The sequence below is a fragment of the Rousettus aegyptiacus genome, unplaced genomic scaffold (genome assembly GCF_014176215.1).
Source record: "Rousettus aegyptiacus isolate mRouAeg1 unplaced genomic scaffold, mRouAeg1.p scaffold_m13_p_5, whole genome shotgun sequence".
In the NCBI taxonomy this organism is placed as follows: Eukaryota; Metazoa; Chordata; class Mammalia; order Chiroptera; family Pteropodidae; genus Rousettus; species Rousettus aegyptiacus.
The window spans coordinates 107,382,193-107,406,556 of NW_023416308.1; the positions used below are offsets into that span (position 1 = coordinate 107,382,193).

The 24,364-nt window shown below is 48.4% G+C and overlaps 1 protein-coding gene across 1 annotated transcript in view; it reads right to left on the bottom strand.

Annotated features, from left to right (window-relative positions):
* The window catches only part of SYT13 (synaptotagmin 13), a 39,265-nt gene that overhangs the window by 7,008 nt on the left and 7,893 nt on the right, over positions 1 to 24,364 (bottom strand). The window contains exons 2-4 of the mRNA XM_016146807.2: positions 6,827 to 7,052; positions 4,177 to 4,311; positions 2,413 to 2,714 (exon numbers count right to left, since the gene is read on the bottom strand). Coding sequence (XP_016002293.2) covers positions 2,413 to 2,714; positions 4,177 to 4,311; positions 6,827 to 7,052 — 663 coding nt within the window. The remainder of the gene's footprint in view (positions 1 to 2,412; positions 2,715 to 4,176; positions 4,312 to 6,826; positions 7,053 to 24,364) is intronic.

Genomic DNA, 24,364 nt, shown 5'->3' on the forward strand with positions numbered 1-24,364 from the left:
CAGTTGAAACATGGTAAATATTTATGAGAAAGAACGGTGAGACACCTCGTTTTATCTTGACAACAACCCTCAGAGTGACACTGATCTTATTTCCATTTTCGGCATAAGACCCCGATGCTCAGAGAAGGCACGCTCAGTAGCCAGAAAGTAGCAAAACTACTTTTCCGAATGGAGGTCTGGTCCGACAGCAAAGCCCAAGTTCTGAGCCTGTGGCTCTCCAGAGTCCTCAGTGGATGGATTGCAAGCTCGCGTAGCCAGAAAGTAGCAAAACTACTTTTCCGAATGGAGGTCTGGTCTGACAGCAAAGCCCAAGCTCTGAGCCTGTGGCTTTCCAGAGTCCTCAGTGGATGGATTTCTCATTTCACGCAAAGGAACCGAGACCCGGGGAGGCGTCCAGGTATCCGGAGGGGTGGCAGCAGAGTTGGAATAGGGACCCCCCTTCTCCCCCCCCCGCCCCCCCGCTGACTTAAGGGACCTGATGGGAGGTCCACGGTTGGCCTGGGGCGTAGCCACAGGGTGACTAGGCTTGAGCACTCGACTCCCCCTCAGACCAGGTGAGAGGAGCCCGGACTTGTCAGCCTATGAAGGGCTCATCACCTTTGTGCGGGGTGCCAAGAGCCCCAGAGAGGCCCAGACAGCTGCATCACAATCAGAGGGTTCAATAGCATCTGCCCCTCAGCCCTGCTGCTTCAAATATCTGCTGAAAAAAATACAGGCAAACCTCAGAGGTACCGTGGGTTCGGTCCAGACCACCGCGATAAAGTGAGTATCATGATAAATGAGTCATAATCTTTTTGCAGGTGGAGGGTCTTGCCATTTAGTTGTAAAAATAAGCAACATCCGTGGAGCTCAATAAAGTTAGACAATAAAACGAGGTATGCCTACAGCCCTCTCTCATTCTCCATGCTTTCATGGCTTTTCCTGCCCACCCCCATCTTCCTCTTGAGCTGTCAATGAATCATTCAAGCTGCCTTTGGAGTGAATTGCTCTATGGTCTCTGGTGACGCACATGCCACTTTCGGCTGAGTGTCTTCCGGTGAGAACTGAGGGGCACCGCTGGCACCTTTGTCCACCCATTCTGGCCTAGAGAAGAAACACATCTGGGCTGCAGTGACTGACAGCTCTGCCCGCCTTGCTCGCATCGGCACGCATCCTCCAGCCGGAGCCGGGGCCTCCCTAGCCTGGCCCCAGGCCTCTGTCCTGCGCATGCGCCGAGACTGTCACCTCCTCCGACTGACTGCAGGCTGCCCGCTGAGATTGCTTACATTTGTGGGAAGCTAGCCTGCAGGCCAAGTGGAAGTGAGAGTATATTTGTGCAACGGTGACAACGACAAGTGTGGGGATTACCAGAACGGATGAGCCCTGAGGGCAAGGCTTCGTCTTAACTACCGACCGACCGCTATGTCCCCAGCTCCTGGCACGGTGGAAACCGGGCAAGGTATTTGTGGAACGAATGAACGATTTTTGCTCTTTTAGGGGAAAGGGTAGAAGTAGATTAGGTGCCCGAGACTTCTGCCTAGATAGGCTGGAGGTCAGCCCTTTTGGGGGTGGCACTAAAATCTCCAGAGCCCTAAGGGAGCCCCTCCACCTCCAGAGAAAGATGGTTTACCAGATGAATAAACCAAAGTGTTAGTTCCTCTGTGCAGGGCCCCTGGCTGGGATTCTGCACAAATCCCAAATCACACACTATTTAGAGAGTGTGCTTTGGAACAGCCTAGTTCCAGCTGAGAGTAACCGTCCATTTTTATCAATTTTCTGAGCCTTGGAAAGAGAGAAAAAATAAGACAAGAAAGAGACATAGGAAAAATGGGAGCAGGTGGGCAGTGAAAGTATACTCCCTGCGCCTGCAGCACCCGTCAGGAAGGCGCCTGCTGACGGCACCTCGCACGCTGTCAGGCACTCACGTGGCATGGGCACGACGCAGGACTTATAGCCAGGCCAACCCGGCCTCAAGGCCGAGCTTGCCATGTCCCAGAGAGGAGACCTTGCCTGGATGACTGAACTACTCTAAGCCTCGGTCCCCTTGACTGTAAACGGGGGAGCCACAGTGTTATCTGGTGCTCATCTCCCCTGCAGTGTCTGGCACATAGTAGGTACACAGGGAATAGAAATGAATTTAAATAGGGATAATACTGTCAACACCAGAGCCCGTACACTCTTAATATGTTTTCCATGATGGCAGGAAAGGTCTTTGCATGGCAAGGTAGAAGCAAAACTAGACACCAAGAGTCCCAAATGCTGGGTTATGGATCTCTTCCAGCCCTGCACTCTGTTCAGACTCCAACCTTCCACACACACACACGTACACGCACACACAGGCACGCCTGCGTTGGGAAGGTCTCTGCGGCTTGTTCTGGTTAGTTGGTCCCCCAGCTTGGTCATTTTACCTTTCCTGGTGAGAGGTAACCCTACCTTGACTGAAGTCTTCAGTTCATCCCACTGAGCAACCCCCAGAGGCACCGACACCCCATCTAGGCCCAGGCGGAGCTCCCCAGCCACACTGTGGCGGGAGAAGCGGTCGCAGGTCCTCAAGGTCAGTGTCAGGGTCGCTGTCGGGAGCTCGTCCTCCGCCAGGGGGAGCACCAGGCCTTCCTCCCAGACGGTGTGCAGCTCCCGCTTCTTCAGGGCCGTCTGGGCCTCCACAGAGCCTCTCCTGTTGGCCACGCTGCCTTGGATATAGCAGTCACAGCCTCCGTCATGGTCACTGGTCACGGCTGCAGCCAAGGACAAAGCAACACAGACATGGGGCTTCTCGAGGACCAGGTAGGAGGAGAGAGTCACTGCCCTGCTTTAAGCTGTGGAATCTGGGTCAACGGTCATGACCTTGGGTGTGACCCCAGGGCTGACCTCCCTGGCTTTGTGCAATCACCTTTCACTAAGACATTTAGAGATGGGAGATCTTCCAAGGGGGCCGATGTCAGCACACCCTGGTCTTCCTTGGAGGATGGGGACAAGACTTGGTGCTTCCCAGAACCCTCCGTACTTCGCGACTCGGAGATTTCCCCAAGGCACCAGGGCTCACGAACTGCTGCTGGCTTCTATTAGTGCTGACACCATAGTTCATTTGTTCTGTACTTCAAATGTTTGCTACACAACCACTTGCAATGTGACTCTCTGGACCACTACCTCATGAACAGTTTTATATCCTGAAACTTGGTGTTTTTAATGCTTCCCAATGTGCGAAGTTGCACTGTGGTGCTTTGATGACTGGTTCCTGAATGGTAACGTGAGAAGTGGTGGCTGACGTTCCCCAGGAAGAGGAGAACTGAGCTTCGGGGGACCTGAGCATAGTCCTGGGGTGATCTGAGACAAGTCACCTGATGTTGCTAGATCTCAGTGTCCTAATCTGCAAAATGGGACCACCGTGAAGACCGAATGAAATAAAGTATATAAAAAATACTTTTAAAATCTTAGAAAATAAAAAGGAAAGATGATCCCTCAAAAAAAAAATTAAATTAAATACAAAAGTCCAATGTATCCCACCCACAGCCTCCAGCTTCCAGAAGCCATGCAGGAGCCCACTGTTAGCCCCAATTCCTTTGCAAAGTCTTAGCTTCGTTTGCTGATGAACTGTCAGAGTAGGGAGACCAGGGACAGCCTGACCCCTTCATCAGGACAACCTGGTTATAGGGATGCTGACCACTCGAACCCTCTCTGTGTCCAGCACAGAGCCCTGACTAATGTCAAAGTCACCTATGGCAGAGACGGCTAGCCATTCCCCAAATCCCATATCCTCTTTTTGCTGAGCACCTGCTGAGCCACGTTTCCCCTCATCCTTTGCAGTGAGTGTCCATGTGACTGAGTTACAGCTTACAGTTACAGTTTTTAAGGAACAATTGTGCCCTCTCCCTATTCTCCTTCTCCTCTGACCTGCTAGATGCAGATGACAAGAGGCACGAGGGGATTATGGAGCCACGCGTGGAAGGAGTCTGGTCCCTGAATTACCGTTTGGAGGAAAGACGTCTGCCCATCAGGACTCTCCACTTTAAACTGTTACGTGAGAGAGAAAAAAAGCCCTATGTGTCTGAGCATCACATGTTTCAGGGTCTGCTTGTTACAGAGTGCTAATCTAGCACCCAGGGATGCCTCCAGCTCAGATGCTCCCCCATTCACCTGCACAGCTCCTCCAGGGAAGACAGACACACAAAAGCCCCTGAAAGTCAACTGACAGCGTACCTTCCAGACGAGTCACAAACAGCTCTGCCTTCTGCTGGTCGTAGTCCAGGCAGTAGTGGAGTTTGGGGGCTTGGTTCCAACTGGCGGCCTTTTCTGGGTTCCAGGTCTCCATGACACAGACATCCTCTACCACACCTGTTAAGAAGGTACAGCCGTCACTGACATGCACGCAGGGGTCCTATTTTCCAGATCACATCTTTCCCATCTATGCTTCCTACACCGCCAAACGAAACCTCAAGCTTCTTGGCCAGGTGCAAATTCATGGCGGCTGCACCTGTGGTCCTGGGCCTTACATCACAGCCCGGTGGTCAAGATATAAGCTTTGGAGTCAGACAGAGCTGTTACATAACAGTTATGTGACCTTGAACAAGTTACTTGACTTCTTCGAACCTCAATTTCCTCATCTTTACAATGACGATGATAACAGTTCCTTCTGCCCAGAGTTACTATGAGCATTAAATTTTTAAAAAGTAAGGAAAGTAGTTAACACAGAGCCTGGCCCATGGCGAACTTTCATTAAGAAAAGCTTTCACACCCTGTGCGGTTCTGGTCACCCCGCTTCAGGCAAACCATCCTGGCTCATCTGCAGCTTCGCCTCTCCCACAAAATCCAGTGCCTGCTCCCCAGAAAATCATGGCTGAAGGTAACTGTCGAAGACTGAGTCAGGAGGAGGTGCTGGGGGCAAGGCCAGGGATAGTGGATTGGATTTTAGTGCATGTTCATAAATTCTCGCTGAATGAATGAATGACCTTACCTTTAATTCAGAAATTTCTAAAACCACAGATACTTCTCGCTCTGCCCCTCACTTGAACAGAAGCCAAACATCTGGAAGATTCTCATTATTCAAAATAACACCAGAATTAAAGGATCAAGCAGCTGCCACAGACGCTACTTTAAGCAAATTGGAATTTCAAAAAATTTGATTTTCAGAACTAATTTAGGAGGCAGAAATATAAAGGGCTATTTAATTTCCAGAATGGTTCGTTATTGGGTTCCTGCAAGCAGCCACAACCTCCCTGGTACATCTAAGCAAGGAACAGATTGGCCAGGATGTGAGCAATGTGCAAAGCGAGACACACAGGCACAGGGGACCCGTGTGGTGTCTGAGGGCAGGACAGGGACCACCGCGGCAAGGCCAGTGTCAGAAGGGGCTTGACTGGCAGCCCGAGAGCTCAGCCCTCAGACCGCCTCAGCCTTCAAACCCAAACCAAACCAAACCAAACCAGAGCCAGCACCGCTGGGAAACGCAGCAGGGGATTCAGCTTTTCAAGAATCAGGACTTTGGGCTCTACCGACAGTAGGTTTGGATCCTCTCTGTGGGGGGCAGCATCTGGTCACCCTCCTCCCCTGTGCTCCCTTGCCTCTGGTCAATGTTTGCTGAGCCAATCAACTCTCGATAGCTTGCTGTGGAATCAGAACTTGTTGGCTGTCCTCTGGAATGAGGAAACATGAGCAGGAGAAGACGGCACTGTGTTATGAATTCTTCAAAGTTCCAGACTCTGATTTGCTCTCCTGCTCTCCTTGGTGCAGAGTGTGCAATCCTGGCTTCACCTGAGTCTTGAGACACCTGGGACTCCCAAGAAAAGAGAGCCCTCCCATGACTCTGATTATAATTAGCACCCCCAAGGGTCATCAAGCAAATTGTTTCCCACCCTCCAACCTTAGCTCTCAAGTCTTCAATGGGTTTATTTTAAATCTATTTAAAATGTGGGCCGGCAAACCCGCAAGCTATAAGCCAACCAGGGTTCGTTCATGCCACAGGCACTGTGTGAATTCGTTCGTGAAGAAATGCCAGGCTAATTAATCGCTGTGGTTCTGTGCCAGGCTGGGGGTGGGGTGGGTACCCGTTTACTGGCCAGGGGGTGCATTAGGAGTGGGGTCAGTGTCAAGCTGGTTAGGCTGCTTCTGACTCCACTATCTCTGCCTCCAAACACACAAAGCGAAATCCCAAACCACACAACAATCTGTTCTCCAGGCTGTATTTTTCGCCTCCGTATAAACGCCTGTTTGTCCTCTGGGTCTGGGGCGGTCACTGCTTCTCATGTCTGCCCCAGCCCCCAGCATAGCACTGCACAGCTAACGGTGTCGCATTCTTGATGTCGATGCTGACGAGGAGAATAGAATAATAATAATAATAATAATAATAATAATAATAATAATAACAACAACATTTTTTAATGAAATTCTTTGTGCTAGGTCTTGAGCTAAGCATTTTATATGCATTATTTTATTTATGCTTTACAACGACCTTACCAAGCAGGTAAGAGTATGATCCCATTTTATGAATGAGGAAACTGAGGCCCAAAGAAGTTAGCAACATGACCAAGACCACAGAACAAGTATATAAAACGGCAGAGAATTTAACCCATGATTCTGAACCCATGGTTTCAACCATGACTCTATCCCCTCTCCACAGTTGTACACATGACTTCAAAGGAATGCTCCACTTCCTAGTGGAAATCCGGGGGCCTGGGAGAGAAGCAATGTGGCAGCCCGGCAGCAGGAATAAAGGACCGTAATTCCGGGTTCTGCGCCCACCTGCTTGCCCAGTGTCAGATGCCAAACACGGAGGCTGCGCCATACCCAGCATATTCGGATGCCAGCAAACCTCCTGTTACTCATGGAAGTGTGAGGGGCAGGAGACCCCTACCATTCTGAGGAAGGATGAACAGCTCCTCTGTGACCTGCCTCTTGAGGCGGCAGTCATTTGGGGCCTGGGGGCTGGCAGGTGCAGCAGGCTCCTCTGTGGTCCTCAGCGTGTAGTCTGCGTAGTTGATGACTTCTGGGGCAGTCACAGCTGGCCTGGGGCCATAGATGTCTGGGAACTTGAGGAGGGCTCGCGGCTGGACGGGCTCCGTGGATTTTTTAATGTTGAACTGCAAACCCGAATCACACCGGTTAGTCCACGAGAGGACTTCCTGCCTGTTTGCCACCCACAGGTGGGAAAAGTGATGACCCGACTTTTTATGGGAGGGCTCTGAGGAGCGTGACATGGGAAGGCAAAACGTCACCTCCAGCCCCACCAGAATCCACACCATCACAAGCCACGCCGGGGTCTGCTGAGACGTCGGCCCTGTTCACCCCTCAGCCTCTGGCTGAGCGCGGGTCTCCGCCCGGCCTGCCTCGGGTGGGCCGCCCTCTCTGGCTCTGCCTCACTCGCATTTTCATTTTCTCTCCTCCCGGTGCCGCTAACGTGCTCCTCTCCCCCTCCCCTTTTCCACCTAATAGCTCAGAAATGCTGGTGGTCCCAGCACACGGAGCACAAAGTCCTTGCAGTGACCTCTAAGCGTTTGCCCAGCCTGGCCCTGCTCTCCTCTCTGACATCGTGCCAAACTCCCTTCCAGCCACCAAAACTCCCTGCTTCTCAAACAGGCCGAACCCTTTCTGGCTCTGGCTTCTGGCTCCCGGCCCCTTCCCCAGACACCCGCCCTCACCTCCACTGTTCCAAATTACACCGCTCCCCCAAGCCTTTCCCTCCCTGTCACCATATCCCACTCTTTGTTTTACAGCATCGATCTCGCCCTATATTGTTTTTGTCACAGGTTGGCTTGCTTGTGGACAGTCTCTCCCCCTCACGTACGAGCTCCTGAGCATAGGGATTACGCCGTCTTGCTCCTGGTACTTAGCACAGTGTCTGCTCACAAGGGGCGTGTAGTACATGCCTGTTGCTAGGGCTGCCATGTTCAGTTGTATGGTTTGTGCACCAAAAGGCCCCCAGATGAGGGGCAAGTGGGGGCCGACATGTAGTCTGTGCACCACTTGCCCAGCCGTGTGCCCTGGGGAAGGGCTTAGTCCATGTGGAAGGAGGGGCATCTTTTTCTTTACACAAAGACTCGCTTGCTTGTCAAGCCTTATGTATGCGGGACTGCCTCACGCAGGAGTGGAATCTTCTATCTCTGCCTCCATTAGGCACTGAGATCTCTCCTGCTTGAGTGATTCAAAGTATATAACAGGTAGCAATACCAGGGGCCTGCCCAGTCCCCAGGAAATGGAAGATGAATGACCAGATCGGGAGCTTGAAATTCAGACGCCCTGGTGGGCAGCCCACAAAAGGGTCCTCAAGCCGAGGCGGGCAGAACCCCCCAAAAAGCCTCCTGCCTTCCATGCTGGTCCTCCTGCCTGTTCTCTCTTTGCGGCTTCTGGACGGGCTGGCCAGGGGCCAAGGCTGCTCTACCCAGTGGCAGGAGTGGCCCCGGGGCTGGGGAGCGTGGGGTTCGGGGCGGACGCAGCACTGATCCCGTGGGGCGTGGGACGGTGCTTAAATATTACTGTTTCAAAGTTCTTGTTTACAGTGTTTTCACTGTTTCACTACTCAAGGACAAATCCCAGACACCCTGCGCTGGTCGAAACTGTGAGGGAGACTGGACCTCGGTGACAGGTGCATTTAGTGATGCTCATCAACTGGACAGCGGATGGGGAATGCACGAGAAAGCTCAGCAGGGCCCAAGGGGCGAGAGGCAGGAGCCGGACTCTCCTGCCGGCCAGCATGCAGGTTGCTTTACATTCTGTATTCTTCAGAACTCCCTAAGGAGTTCAGGCGGCATTAAGCACTTCATTCCTCTAAGTAACACTGCCCAGCAGACTGCGAAACACCCAAGCAAAGTCACACCTGATCTCTGCCGAGTGCGCCTGGCACGTGTGGGCACAAAAAGCACTTCTGCCTTAAATGGAGTGAGGTGGCTGAGATCAGACAGTCGGGGTGGCGGCAGGATTCAACCTACGTCAGCCTGGCTCCAAAACCCACTGCACCAGCGACTCCGACCTTTCTTCTGCCTTTGAGCCTTTGCCAGGCACAGCGCTCACGGGTCAAAATTATTTGCCATTGCTATACATAGTAACTAGTTCCTACCGGGGAAGGGCCTATATCATTTGCAAAATTAGGTCCCCTTTGCACCTCTGCTCCATCGAAGGTGTCCCTGAACAATAAGGTGTCTGGTTCTAGTACTGACCGACCACCGGAGCTGAGTCGCTTTTGGCAGGTCATTTTACTTTTCTGAGTTGTCACCTAAAGGAACAGGTGACTTCGAGGCTTGTTCCACTCCCACATTCTGAGCTACAATGAAGTGGGAGACACAGTTCTTTATTTGTCAGTACATGTGAGCTGGGGAGACAATCACAAGCAAGAGAGTAAAGGAAAAGGTGTATTTGGCAGTTCGGGACCACGGCACAGAAGCAGGCAGCCGGCAGTCTGTGCGAAGGACTGCTGGGAGAGAGAAGACAATTCATGCAGGGGGCAAGCAGAGGGGTCCAGGGGGCCAGGGAGGGGCCAGGGCATGGGCTAGACCTTGAAGGACGGATGGGATGGTAGAGAGAGCAGTGGGGAGGAAGGCTGTGCTCCCTACGCAAGGAGTCCCAGGGCCGTCCCAGACACAATGGAAGGACTCGCATTCCACGGCAGAAGGAGGGATTCTCTCCACTGCTGGACAGAAATCCTGTCCTGTCTTGTGACTGCAAAGCAAGCCAGTCTTAGGAGAAAGCTGATGGCACAGACAGCAGGGCGGAGAGACAGAAGCTGTGTCTCCAATGACAGCGTCATTGAGCCAACCAAGCCCCAAATCTGTCCTATCTCTGCTCTTCGAATCACATGAGCAACATTATTCTTTCTGTTTAAGACAGTTGTATTGGGGTCTTTGTGACTTGCAGCAAGAGCACCCCAAACTGATGTACTGCGTTTTCAGTGAGCATCACAGGAGATCATGACTCTGGTACAGAGAAACTCTGCTTAGGGTCTGGCAGCCCCCCGCCGCCCACCCTAGAACCTCTCTGCAGCCAGCCAAAGGCATCCCCATTTGCTGTTCATCCTTGCCCTGCCTTCGCGAGGTCCTACGTGCAATGGCTGCTTTTAGTGGGGGGTGATTTATAGCCCTCGCCCGGGCCGAGAGCAGAGTCTGATGACTGCTACATGAGCCTCTTCAAGTAGTGAAAGCACAGCTGATTACTTGCCTCATTCTCTTGGACAATTTTATTTATTGCATTTCAAAACCCTGGTTCCACCACATCCTTCAAATGCATCTATGTTTCCACTTAAATAGCTTAAACTTCGGGGCCCAAGAAGCAGAAAAGAGGTTCGGGAGTTGAGAGAGGGAGCCTAGGAAAGGATTACAGGTGGAGAGCAAGGACGCCTGGGACAAAGGAGACCCTCATGGGAGCAGGCCCCTACAGAAGGACCCGTGCTCAAGCCTTCTACCTCAACGAGGGGCAGGATTTGGAAGTGAGATTCTCTCTCTAAATCTCTAAATGTCCCATAAACCCGAAAAGAGGGGAAATACAGATAAAGGATGGGTCAGTGGAGGCAGGTATTCAATAATTAGAGAATGCCTGCTGGGCTCGGCATTGCAGGTACAGTAGAAACACCCTCGGATGGCGCATCAGATCCCTCCGACATGTCTCCTTGGATTCGCCCTGTCTCCCCTGTCTCTGGGGCCTTGGACCACTTTCTCCTCCCCACCGTAGCCAGCGCTACAAGGACTCCCACCGGCTTCCCAAGGGGGCAGCCCCACAGTGCTTCGCTGTCACACCCGTGCCCCACCCCTCTTGTCACCCGCCCTGGGGCTTCTCGGTAGCTGCTGATATGTGAGACACAGAGGGACACTGCGGGTCCACCCCAGGACAACCCCGATGTGTTGAGTTAAAACTCCATGAGGAGAACTACGACCACTGTGAGCTGGAAACCAAACACCAACTCTTCTCTTGTCCTCCTCACTGCCCCTCCCAACAGTGTCTTCAGTGACCTTTTGGAGGATGATGCTTGAAATCCAGCAGTTGCCCTTGACCCCCACTGGAGGCGGCTCAGGCTCAGTAACGCATCCTGTGCAGACCCTCCCTCCTCCTCCTCCTCTCCCTCCTGCATCCCTGGACAGCTCCTCCCGAGGAAGAGGCTCGAAAAGTCCAGCTTCCCGTAAGCCAGGCTGAGACAGATGGCATGGGGAGCGGGGAGCCCACACCTTCATTTCATGAACAAATATTTATTGAGCCCGACTGTAGGCCAGGTCCTGTGCTAAGTGCTAGGGACACAGAAGTGACAAGACAGATGCTGTCCTTTCCTATGGAAAAAAAAAAGAAATTAATTATGTAGTTAATGATCTGTAAACAATACTTAACCTTAGCAGAGATGTTAGGCGACCCCTTTTGTGACATGATTAACTTTTTCACCTGAGGACTGTTTATTAATTTGAGTTTCCACACTGGGGCCTTCATCTTAAAGCATCACAGCACCCAGGAAGTTACACAGGAGTGGGGGAAGCAGACTCAGCTGGAAAAGGGGACAGATGGCTTTGACCCTTATACTTGAACTTTAAACAAGGAGACGGGAAGGTTGGACATAGAGTATTTAAATGATGCCAAGCGCAGGCCATCATGGCTAGGGTCTGCAGCCAAGCACAATGAAGCCCCTCAGAGAGGAGCTGGGCCAGGGAAGTTACCCACAAGCCTCTGTCACTCTGGGCTCCAATACTGGTAAATATACATGCTAACATGCACACGAGTTTGAACTATAGCCTGGTGGTCAGAGTCCAAGCTCTAAAATAAGACAGCTTGGTTAGAGTCCAGTTACTTGCTGTGTGATCTTGGTTCTGATTAATTAACCTCTCTATACTTCCACTTTCTTGATCTGTAAAATGGGGATACTTACTTTAGGGAACAGGAAGTCTTCTGGAGCAATTGGGAATCTTTCCAGTTCTATTTTAAAATCCATGTGACTTTTTGAATTTGACTCCATATGATTGTTTTAGTATAAAAAGTTTCCCTTGTTTATTTTGTGACTTGGGATGTTTCCCAGGACACTGGCTGGCACCACGCTCCCTCTGCTCACCCCGCCTGCTTCCCGCCCACAAACGCTCTCTCCTAGTGGAGAGGCAGGACTTTCTCCCTAAGTTGGATGACGTGCAATAAGTCAAGCTAGAAATTAATAGCGAGAAATAGTCATTTTGCCTCCAGGGAAGGACCAACTACTAGAGGCTGAGTCTATGAGTAAAAAGAACCCTCTGTCCAAGTTTTCCTTTAACCATATAAACAACTCTTCTGAGATAATTTGAGGTGCAGCCATAGAAGCTCGTAACAAACCAAAGCCTTGATCCCCTCTGCCCTTTCCCTCTGTGTAACCTCCTTGCACACACCCACAACTGACTGAACCTTCATGGCCAGCAGGCCACTTGTTAGCAGCCTTGTATTAGTCAGGGAAGGCCAGCTGCTGTGTAACCAACAATCCCAAACCTCAGTGGCTGACCAACAAAAGCTGATTTCTCACAGTCTGAAGAGTCTGTTGGTTCTTCTCCAAACTTGGAGTCTCGGCTTCGTCCACCTTGTGGTTCTGCCCACCTGTGCCCTGCACTGTTCAGGTATGAGCTCGACGAATCCTTATAATAACCCTATCAGGCAGTGCTACTATAATCAATCCCATTTTACAGATGAGGATGCATAGCCAGCTTGTGAGTGGCAGAGGCTTGATTCAAACCCAGGCTGACTCACTGCAGAGCCCTAAGTTGACCCACTTTCCTGTTCTCCCAGCCCCTTCGCCCACCTGCTCATATTTCTAGTCGTACTTAACTGCTCAGCCATGTTTTTGTGCCACTTAGACAGACACCCAGCCCACCATCCCTTATTCTGCCTTTGCGGGCACTTTAGCCAGAAGAACAGGATTTTAAGCACTGGTTCCCATACTTTGATGTGCAGAAGTTTCACCTGAGGAAATATAAAATTCAGATTCTCAGAGCACTCCCCACCCCCAAAGGATTTGACTCAGAGGTCTTAGGTGGAGCCCGAGGAATCTGCATGTCTAAGAAGCTCTCCAGGTTGGGTACTCTCTGAGGCTAACATGGGAACACCTTGATTTGGGGGAGGCCCAGAAATCCAGGTTGGGTAGATGTAGAAATGTCCTCTTGTATGGTGTACTGCTCACAGGCACCACCTCCCCACTCTCTGTCTAGTCCTCTTGGCACCCCACAAACATTTGTCTAATAGATCTGCAGCTCTCAGGGAGCTGATGGTACCAGCATCTCTACGTCTTAGCTGTTTATCAGCCAATCCACAGGGTCAGGGCCCAGGAGGAGAGCATATTTCAAACTTCAAAGTTGAAATTCGCTTTGAAGAAGCAGCTTATCTTCCAGTCCAGACACTAAACAGTGTTTCCATGGCAACTCAGCCACAGCATCTTCTTTTGTTATCCCTTCCAGCACCTCCTATTCTGTTTATTACAAGTCTGTGCCCCAATTCCTTCTCAAATCCCCTTCCCTGGGGACTCGCCTCTTGCTAGTCTCTTTCCCCTCTGTGATTATTTTAAAATCTAAAAAGGCTAGCTGGTGGTTGATCTAGCACTGTCCCTGCCCCCAAGATGATACCTGATGCCATGGACTAGAAGGTCTGTTGATGGGTTAACCCTGCTCTCAGTCGGATAACGTACCTCCCAACCTAGTACGAATGAGATTGCTGGGAATAACAGCCAGGCTTTCCCTGCAAACTCTTTCTTTGCTGGTTGTCATTCATCCAATCGTTTGTTCAAGATTTATTAAATCTCTAGATGCTGGTCAGCTGTAGGAATGACATTGTCCAATGTGAGTGCGCATGGCCAGTGGAGTAGGGAGCAAGAAACCAGCAGATACAAAAAGGCAATCTCAGGTAAGAGTAAGTACTATCGAGGTAGGGACAGATAGAAATGGGGGTAGGTTGGGAGTTGTGTCCACTAGGAATTTGAGGGCCAGGAAAGGCTTTCTGAACTAATTTGGGGGTGGGGGTAGAGGAATCACATCTAGCATAAATTATATGTCAAATTCAGTTGTAAGCATTTCACCCATAGGGCTCCATTTAAACCTCATGACCTCATGAAGAAGGAGTTATTACAGAGGCAGACACTGAGGCACACTGGATATAAGTCTGAAGTCACACAGTTAACTAGACGCAGAGCTGGGATTAGAACCCAGGCATGGGGCTGTGGAGCCTGCAAGCTTTCCAGCTCGGCCACTTCCTGATTTGGTGAAACCAAGGAAGCAAAAATGCAATAATCTTATCTTTCTAAAGTCTTGGGTAGATCTAAGGAGGAGCCTACTGGGGCTACGGAAAGGATGACCCATCTCCACTCTCCTACCCCATCCAGCCATCCATTCATTCGTTCCATCGATCATCGTTCGATACTGAGAAACTTTTCATTACTAAGGACACGGAACACACTGGTCTCTGTGCTCACACACTATATGGGTAGGGAGGAGTGGGCAGTGGGGGCTTAGTGTAGCTGCTGTGATGCAGACCAGAGTATGCAGGAGCACATCAAACGTTGCCTGGGGAGGCTACGGGGTGAGTGTGTGTATTGAGGGGAGGAGATTTTCAGGAAGATGCAGAGGCTCTGACTTCTGGCAGAATGTCTTCCCCCGCAAAGCCCAGGCAGCAGTTTGACAGATGGAGAGGTGGGAGAAGGGCATTCTGGGCCAAGGCAGTGGCTTTAAAGTTTGTGGTGTGTTCAGAGAATAACTAAAGCTTACAGCCCCTTCAGAAGAGAAGAGACGACCAGTATTGCCATTATTCCAGCATTTCCAGAGGAAACAGAATTCAACACCAGAATTCAACAAAACAAAACTCCACGGGACCGGAATGCACAAAATGGCAAGGTCCTGTCTAGAGATTTACTTCTTGTAGGTAGTCCCTGCATCGACTTTGTCAAAGGCCTGAACAGGTAATATGGCCACTATCTCTTGTCTACTTCCTGTGTGCTAGATGGCCTTGGAAGCACTACAGACTTTATCATATTTAATCTTCACACAGCCCTATAGATAAGTGCCTAATATTTTCTCTATTCTATGCCCCAATAATAATAAATAAAAATAATCTAATTCTGTTCTCTACTCTATAGAGGAGGAAACTGAGGCTCAGAAAGTTTGATACTTGTCCGAGATCCCACAACTAATGTATGACACCTCTGGGCTTGGAACCCAATTCCATCCCAAAGCCAGTGCTGCTAAGCACACACTCCATCACACAGTGCCTTGGGGGCTATGTCTCTGGATACTAATGATAAACAGGCAAAAACGGAAATGTCCAGGTCGTTGTTTTTGACTTGCTGGCAGGTGCCTCATCGTCAGACTGATAACCCCAATCTTCTCCCCCGCCCAGTTACCTGGGTTTTCTAATTAACTGCCTAGCTGTTTGGGCATCAGCTTTGTTACCATTCTAAATTCTGAATCTGGGCTTGACACTCTTTGTGTTAAAATGTGTTGCATTTCGACATGAGCCAAGGCAATGTCAAGACTATGTCATAACCTTATTAACACTCATCATAAACATTATTTAAAAGCTGGGATATTTCTAAAGGTCACAAAAAACCTCTTTGATCAGTAATATGGGGCTCAAAAACAGCCTTTCCACTCCATCCACCCCATCCGCATCCTCCCATCTCCAGCCACCACAGCAGGGGTCGACTCAGAGCCAAGTCCTTCAGCCAGCCTTTAACTTCCAAAATTTCCACTCGCCCCTATCCCCCTGCAATGTGTTGGTTTACTAGAGCCTTAAAAGTCTTTCTGTTAAACTGAGTCTATGAGGGAGTCTAGGAGGGAGATCTCAGCCCTGCATCACCAATAACTTCTGTAAGACAGGACACACGTGTTTAATATCGGTCTCTGTAGTCTTAACCAACAGTGTCCATTTGAATAGACATTTTTTTCAGTTCCTCATTTGTGGGGGCTGGGTTTTTAATGTAGGGGAGTCATTTTGGTATTAAAGGCCGAAGAATCTGGTCATATGCCAGTTTCCTTGACATCGAATTCAAGATCTTCTTCCAGAGCAGCTATAGGATTTTTTGATTCTGTGATGTTTAGCTAATTGATGAAACCATTGGCAAAGGCAACAGTTTTTAACCTTAGTATCGTGCCAGTATTTTACAACTGACAACTAACATACTGACATTTGATACTTTTTTTATCTATTGAAAAATTGATTAGAGCACATTCGAGGTGATTCTTATAGCGATACCTCTTTCATGCATTTGCATTCTGATAAGCTTTTCCGAGTAGGAGAGAAAGAAGGTGAATTCTGTAGAACACTTCGACTGTGTGGATACCATCCTTCAAAGGTGATGCAGTGCGGAAAACAAGCCCAGAGAACCACTAATCGAAGACATCCATCCACTTACGTGCAGACAGTTGGAAAGCACATCAATCTCCAACCCAGCAATTTAAAAAACAGCAGAGTTGTAAAGTGTGACTTGAAACAGGATAGCGACTGTCTTGCTAGATTCTCCTTATATTTTGGTTTTAAGCCAAAACCGTTCAACTACGCAACCCTCAGATTTCTAGCCAAACAGAAATCGGCACGGACTTGCTGCCTGCTAACTGTGTATTCACCACCCTAGAGACCACAGAAGATCCATGAATACGTGAGTCCCTGCTCTCAGGAAGTTAACCGTCCAATGATGGAGACCGCCCCATGAATGGGAAATATGAAGTGCTCATGTTACAACTCTTCTACTATGCTCATGGTGGACATGACTGACTGATTAAAGCATTCTTTCCTGTTGTGCTCAGACACAGCTTGTTCAGCCCAGGGCTCCAGGAAGCTGCTACCAATTAATAAGAATTGATACACAGGAATAAAGCTATATTTTTTCCTGATGCATACTTCTAAAAAAAATAACTAAGCGTAGAAGGTAGTCTTAAAAAGCCAAATGCTGCACTGTGTGCTACAGCAGACCTAAGGAAGAGTGCCTCATCATCAGTGAGATCAGAGAAGGCTTCCTGGAGGACAGCCTCAGCCCAATAGGAGAGGCAGAAGGATCTCAAATGGAGAAAAAGGCAGGAGCATAGGTACAGAAGGGGCATGGTGAGTCTGGCAAACCAGCTGAAGAGAAAGCCTGGGTGGGGTTGGAGAAATGGATTTGCAAATGAATGGTGAGGCCAGGCCATGAAAGGCCTTGAATGCCCAGCAAACAAGTGTGAACTCTATTTTATAAACAGTGTAGAGACTTTGACAGTTGATGAATAGAAGAATGTCATGAGCAAAACAGTATTTTCAGCAAATCAAACTAGCAAGTGCATGCGGGAGAGACTAAAGTGGAAGAAACTGGAAGCAAGACCAGCCTGGAGATAGTGGGAGTAATCCAGGTGGGAGGAAGTGAGGGACCAAGCCAGGGTATACCTGTCAAGGAGAAAAAGGAAAGCAGCAATGCTTGAGACTTCTCCAAGGAAGATTTGACAGTGCTTAAGGATGGATGATGTGTAAAGAGAAGGAAGAATAAAAGAGAGCTGCATCAAGGAAAAAGTACTTCCGTTACTACCTCTCAGGTCTCCTTTTCCAAAAAAGCATCATCCTTGAACATCATTAGATGTCTACAGCCACAGCAATGTCTGGGCAACAGACTGGGTCTTCTGTGGGACTTTCACGAGCGGTCAGCAGGGAGATTTCAAGAGACAGCCACTAAGGGGCTGCTTCTAACATTCCCCTCCTGGCTGTCACAGTGGCAGACTCAAAGCTGGCGTGTATCACCCACAGAGGCAGCTGTTTCTTCTTTTAAACGAGATGCAAGATGCAAACCTATTGGATTTCCCTTCTCTATCATTTGAGTCGACGTTGCCACAGTCTACAAGTGTTGTCATGAAAATGCAACTTGATCACCGAAGGTCAGTAATATTAGAGTATTTGGTTTCAAGTTACTATAGATGTCAAATATTTTTCCTTAGTGCATTTCAAACTTTTTGAAATGAGAATAATAATTGAACCTTCTGATCAGCAGGTGTGTCTGTTTGACAAGCACGTATCAAAAGCTCGGAGATGTGCAGAGCACCAGGCTAAAGGCTGGATCAAATGGAAAAACAAAAGCAGTTTTGAAACAATCAAGCCTTGTGCAAACAGAGGGCTTTATCATTGTTGGCCCTGACCTTTGCCAATTCGTACACACTCTCTCTGATGAGCAGATTCTCCCTTTATTATTATTATTAGGGTTGATAATAATAGCTAACATTGGCTGAGTGCCCTATTAATAGGATTTTGGAGGAGCAAATGGCACAAAGTGGGTTATTGAGAAGATTTCATAAAGCAGACATTTACAGAAGTGTGGAGAGTTAAGGATAACAACAGGAATGGAGACTGTCCTGGGGCCAGGAGCAAGTGGGCACTGTTCACATCCCTAGACCTGGCCTTCTGGGGCCAGGGCACGGGCAGGGGGCATAGAAAAAGGGGATAGGTTTGGACATCGTGGGGAGGGGAGGAGGATGTGGAGAGTGGTTCTGGGTACAAAGGGACCAGGTACTGCCTTACCTGGGTGATCTGATTTAATGCCTACAACAATTCAGTGACAATGACAATGAATGGATGGGCACACTGAGGCGCAGAAAGGTTAAGTCACTGGCCCATCATCACATGGCAAGCAAGGGGCAGATAGAAACCGGAACCCAAAGCCTGAGTGTTTCGTGTCTGCCACTCACCTAGTACATAAAGTCGAATCATTTTACAATAGTTGTTTTAATGACAATTTAATTATTAATACTATTAATCCAATAACTATTTCCTGTACTGTGGCAATTAGTGCAGCCTCCCAAAGGCTACCCGTAGGAGTCTCAGGAGCTTGATTTCTTTCCGGCAGCCAGTCACCCCTTCTCCTCTGTTCTAGCAGAGGCGAGGGCCCCAGTGTGCCTCCACTGGGAACGATCTGTGCACTTGTAGACATCGCTTGGATTTCAGGCTGCGGCCCAGCGAACTCAACACCCACCAGTAGCATCGACCCAGCTTTCCAGACGCTAAGTCACCGGGACAACCAGACTCACAGGAAGCACCCTGCAATGAGCCTCCTGTGGGCTTCAGAGGTTACGGATTCAAGGTAGCCCTTCAGGCTCTCATGTTTTCCTAAACTAAAGAGGAATTCCACAAACACCATATGGCACATGACTGCAGACCCACCCAGCTGCTGACTCATCTGCTCATCTTAATAATAACAATCTTAAGTCCATTCAGTTAGTTATTGACTCTACCGCTGCACCCTCATCCCGACCACTGCCTACCTTGTGAGGGAACTAAAGAATAGTTCTGGCACTTTGACTCTGGTGGCATATGTCCTCAGGGTGCCCATGGCACAGCCCCTTTCTTCTAGCTGGTGGACAGAGCCCCTCACAGCTGTTCTGCTACCTGAAGGAGGCTTCGGACCAGGAAGCCCTCCACTCTGTCCCCTTCCTCACTTTGCAACTGTCCCAATTCCATTCTATGCGCCATCATTTCAGCCACACCTTTATAGAGTCTAAAACCCCCTTTGCCTCCTAGTCCTTTTCCTGATGCCAAGTGATAAAATTCCGACATCGGATGGACCTATTACACTGCAATGCCTGCCTCCCATAGTCCTGCCCTGCAGGAGAGTCACTCAACAAGACAGACGGTTCTGTGATGAATCATGGTCACCAACCTCAAATAGGCTCTCAGTCCAGCCAGTTAATAGTACTGTTTCCCTCCCTTCTCCCTCAAGCCTATATAGAAATTCCTTTGTCTCCTCAGACTTCCTACATAGAGAAAAAGGAACCCCAGAAAAAATCGTGGCCCCTTAGCATCCTTAGCATCCTGCTAACAGACATGTAAACCTGCGTCCCTTCGCCTGGATGGCTCCTGGGGCCCAACCCGACCAGTGACACTGCAGGAGGACCCTTGTCTCCCTCCTCCCAAGACCAGTCCTTCCATCAGAGCCTTGCACCGCATCCCCCCTGCCTTGGTGGGAGCCTTACGCTAGCTGTTTGCAATCTCTCCCTCCTTCTCTCTTGAATGTTCATCTTTTCAACTGTCTCCTTCCCATCGGCTTTCAAATGTGCTCAATGTTCCTTTGATTTCCTGTCCCCTGCTCGGCCATTGCCCCTTTTCAGCCGCACATCTCAGAAGAATTGCCCGTACGTGATGCCGTCCTCATTTTCTCACTTGCCACCCACCCCACAACACAGAGTCCCTTGGCCCTCTGAAGGTCATTACTGGTCTCCAAGGTCACCGATGACCTTCGTGGTCTAATTCCTATGGATTTTGTCAGTCTCATCTTGCTTGATTTTTCACTGGTGGGCTTCCTAGTTGATAATTGCTTTCCTCTTAAAAAACTTTTTCTATCATCATCATCATCATCATCATCATCATCATCACCACTTTGACATTACATTCTCTAGGTTTTTCTCCCTTCTCTCTGGCCACCTCTGCTCATCTCATTAAATGCTGATGTTCATCCAGACCTGTTCTAGGGAATTCTTTCCTCTCATTCTTCAATAATCCTGGGCCTTCCCCGCCATGCCACAGCTGCAATTGCTGTCTCCTCCAAGTGACTGCCTGGTACACATCTCCAGCTCCCCACTGCACATCACAGCCATGGCGTGAGCTCCAGACCTGCTGAACCACCAGCCCGACTGACGTCTTCATGGAAATAGCTCAAAGACCCCTCACACTCTCTCTGCACATAAGTGAACTAATTCTTGATTTAAAATTCATGACCTTATCTTTTTTCTGAGTGTTCCCTGTTTCACTAATTGCTACTGCCGTCCAGTTGGGTAAGTGAAAAACTGTCACCCCCAACTCCTCCCTCTTCCCGAAGCCCACACCCAACCCACACACGAAGCCAGTCAATTTCTTTCCCAAACAACTCTCTAGACCATCATCACAGTGGCCTAAGCCCCTTAGTCTCTCTCCATGTCTTCTCCCTGGTTTCCTCACTTCCCACATCTCTACGCCTAGAATATGAGCTGCAACAGGTCAGCGATGTTGCCTGCCTGGTCACCGTGGTGTCCCCAGTGCAAACTCAGTGCCTCGCACATAGTAGGGGATCAAGAAATGTTTTGAATGATTGAATATCCTACATGCTCCCTTCCCTATACTAACAGAAGCCTTTCATTGTTCACACCTGGAATATGTTTAATGAACTTTCTTTTTCCTACGTAGTGAACCTACAGACAAGTCTTTGCTTTGGCAAAAAAATAAATAAGAAAAGGATTCAGAGATACCTAAAATATACTCTGAATAGTAGCTAGGTACTGAGTCTGCTGGATGCTCTCAAAAGTGTTACCTCATTTAGCCTTTATGATTACCTGAGAGAACCTTATTATTATCATCTCTGTTTTATTAATGAGAAAAGTGGTGGTCAGAATGTTCAAGGTCATTTAGCTGGAAAGTGGTAAAGCCTGAGTTCAAATTCAGGTTTGGGAGAGAAGACTACTTTGCTTCCTATTATATCTCAGTAGCTTGATCATAAAATGAATATTTTTATTCTAAGAGGCAATTTCCTCTTTTGAGTATTCTCAGAAAACGAGATTGTTATTACCTAGAACTAATTCCGGTGGGTATCCAAAATCAAATGCAAACCTTGGTAACAAGCGGATTACCTCTTCTTGTGTTCATTCTTTTCCTTTCCATTTTCTGTCTCTGTGTGTTTTGTGATGAGGCTGTTGCTCAAAGTGTGACAGTCACGTTGTCGTTTAAAAGATTTGTTCTATTTCATATAAGAGACGAGATCATTAAATGACACGTTTATAGAGAATGTACCAAAAAGCCCTCTGGGTCACATTGATATTTTCCTATGGAGTTTCGTCTCTTAACGTATCGTCACTGCCTTCACTGTATGTCTTTCTGATAGCCTTGCCCTTTCGTTTATGTGAAGTGACTTGTTGGAAATGAAAATGCACTGGAGGCTGCTTGGGGGTGCACTGTGAGAAAGGAGAAGGCCCTGAACACACAGAATCAACTCAGAGCTAACTGAAGTTATTTCACATGTGCAGAGTTTCCATCAACTCTTCTAGTTGCCCAAACAGCTTTTCCCCAGCCTTACTTTCTTCTTCAAATGCTGTCCTCCTCAAAAGTATTATTCTTCACTCTATTTGAAAGCGAAGTCTTCACTATCCTGCCTCAATAACCTACCTCCCCTTCATTATGCCTTTTTTTAGCAGCAAGTCTCAAACCGTGTGGCTTATTATGCTGTTCCAAGTCAAATGTAGTCTCTTTGGGTATTATGTCATTGGCCTTGCAGCTGAAGATTTTTTTTAAACGGTCTCCAATATTAGCCGAGTGACGGCAGAGTCAAAGTGAGGGGAACCACCAGAAAATGAAGCTGCTGCGCCCTCCGAGCTCGTCTTGATGCCTTGCGGTGCCACTAAACGCAGGCACAGAGATTCTTCAGCAAGCTCAACGCCTTCCCCTGTGTTCCTGTCCTTGCGATTTTTATTCTGGCTACAAGTAGAGGTGGCGGCCCCATGAATGCCCTTCTGCGCATTCATCTATCCATTCATTCGTTCACGGACTCATGCTGTCATGCAACATTTCTTCTCACCTCTTTTGCCATCTGCCAAGCCCTGCTCAGTCTCCATATGAAGAAAAAAAGTATGTCTTGGACTTAATGAGTGGAGAATGGGGGGAGTCGAGGAAATATGTCAAAATACCCGAGGGTCTATGCCAGATGGACTAAGACTTGATTTCACAGAATTCCCACAGGAGGCCGCTCCCCCTTTTCTTGTTCATATTCATAGATGCATATGCACAAAGACACGCATATATTCATCTATGCAACTACCCCTCATTATTTGACTCTCATCTGTTCATGAAACCTGCCGGCTGGGGAATTTCAGATAGCAATCACTCGTATTCCATTATTTTAAATGAGAAAAATTATAATGCATTCCAAGCCCACTTCCCAAAACATCACTGCATATCACGGTAACACCCTTAAATATCATGTACAAGTCTCCTGGGAGTTTTTTTTTATAATATACATCAATTAAAACACCCTTTACTTAATTAGCACTTAGGAAACTCCTTGGTGGGAAGATTTGTGTGCGTGTGTGCAGAGAACTGACACTTTAAGGGATCAAGGCTCCTCCCAGCATGGCAGCTGGCTGGGTGATGTCAATCTGTAAGAAAATAATATTGAAAGGATAGTCAATATCACCTCAATTGGACCCGGATTTATAGGGCCCCCGGGTACCTGAGTGAAGCAGATCAGGACCCACAAGGAGCTAAAGCTTCGAGGAAAAGGGTGGGAAAGTCAACAGTATAATGCACAACATATTTAAAGGATGGAACAGCAGGTGTAAATTTGCTGGTGGAGCAAGAAAGCCAGGACTGCCACACACTTCGCCATCTTATGAGGCTCATGAACCACGCGGTGTCTCAGGGCCGTGCCCCTGGGGACTCCCTGTCATGAGCCTTCACTGCAGAGAGCGAATGTTTGTTAAAAACTTGCCAGATGCTAATGAATGTTTTAAACAAAAGGGTTTAGATTACGTTTTAAATTAAAAGCATAGAAAACAGCACAATGAGATACCATGTCACACCTACCAGGATGGCTATAATAAAAAGTTAAAAAAGGAAAATAATAATTGCTGGCAAGGATATGAAGAAATTGGTACTCTCATACAGTGCTAGTGGGAGGGGCCAATGGTGCAGCCGCTGTGGAAAGCAGTCTGGCAGCTCCTCAAACAGTTAAACATAGAGTTACCATATGATCCAGAAATTCCACTCCTAGGTCTACACGGGAAAGAACTGAAAACAGGTACTCAAACAAATCCTTATAGAAGAATGCACACAACAGCACTGTCTACAATAACTAAAAGGTGGAGTCAACCCAAATGTCCATTGACCAACGAATGGGAAAACCAAATGAGATCTACCATACCATGGGATAGTATTCAGCCATAAAGTGAAATAAAGTACTAATAACTGCTACAAAAGAATGAGCCTTAAAAACATCATGCCAGGTGAAAGAAGCCAGATACAAAAGGCTACGTGTTTCATAATTCCAGTTATACGAAATGTCCAGAAGTGGCAAATCCATAAAGACAGAAAAGAGATGGGTGGTCACCCGGGGCTGGGGGAGGAGAGAGGAACAGAGAGTGTCTGCCTCATGGGTAGGAAGTTGCCTTCGAAGGTGAAGAAATGTTTTAGAAATAGATGGAGGTGTAATTGCACAACATGGATGTACTAAATGCCACTGAGTCATACACCTTCAAATCGCCACTTCTATGTGCATTTTGCCTCAATTTTAAAAGTTTGGAAATAATGGCAATCTTCATATTGCCAGTACGCAGGTCGGTGAGCCTCACGTGTGTGTATGTGCTATGTGCCACTGACGTTCAGTGACCCTAGGAATGAGGGATGTCCCGTCTTCAACAGCCCTGCTCAGCTCCTGTAGACTTGTGTCTAAGCTTCTCTCATGGAGTCAGTCCATCTTATATTTGGTCTTTCTTTTTTCCTGCTGACTTCTATTTTTTCCAGC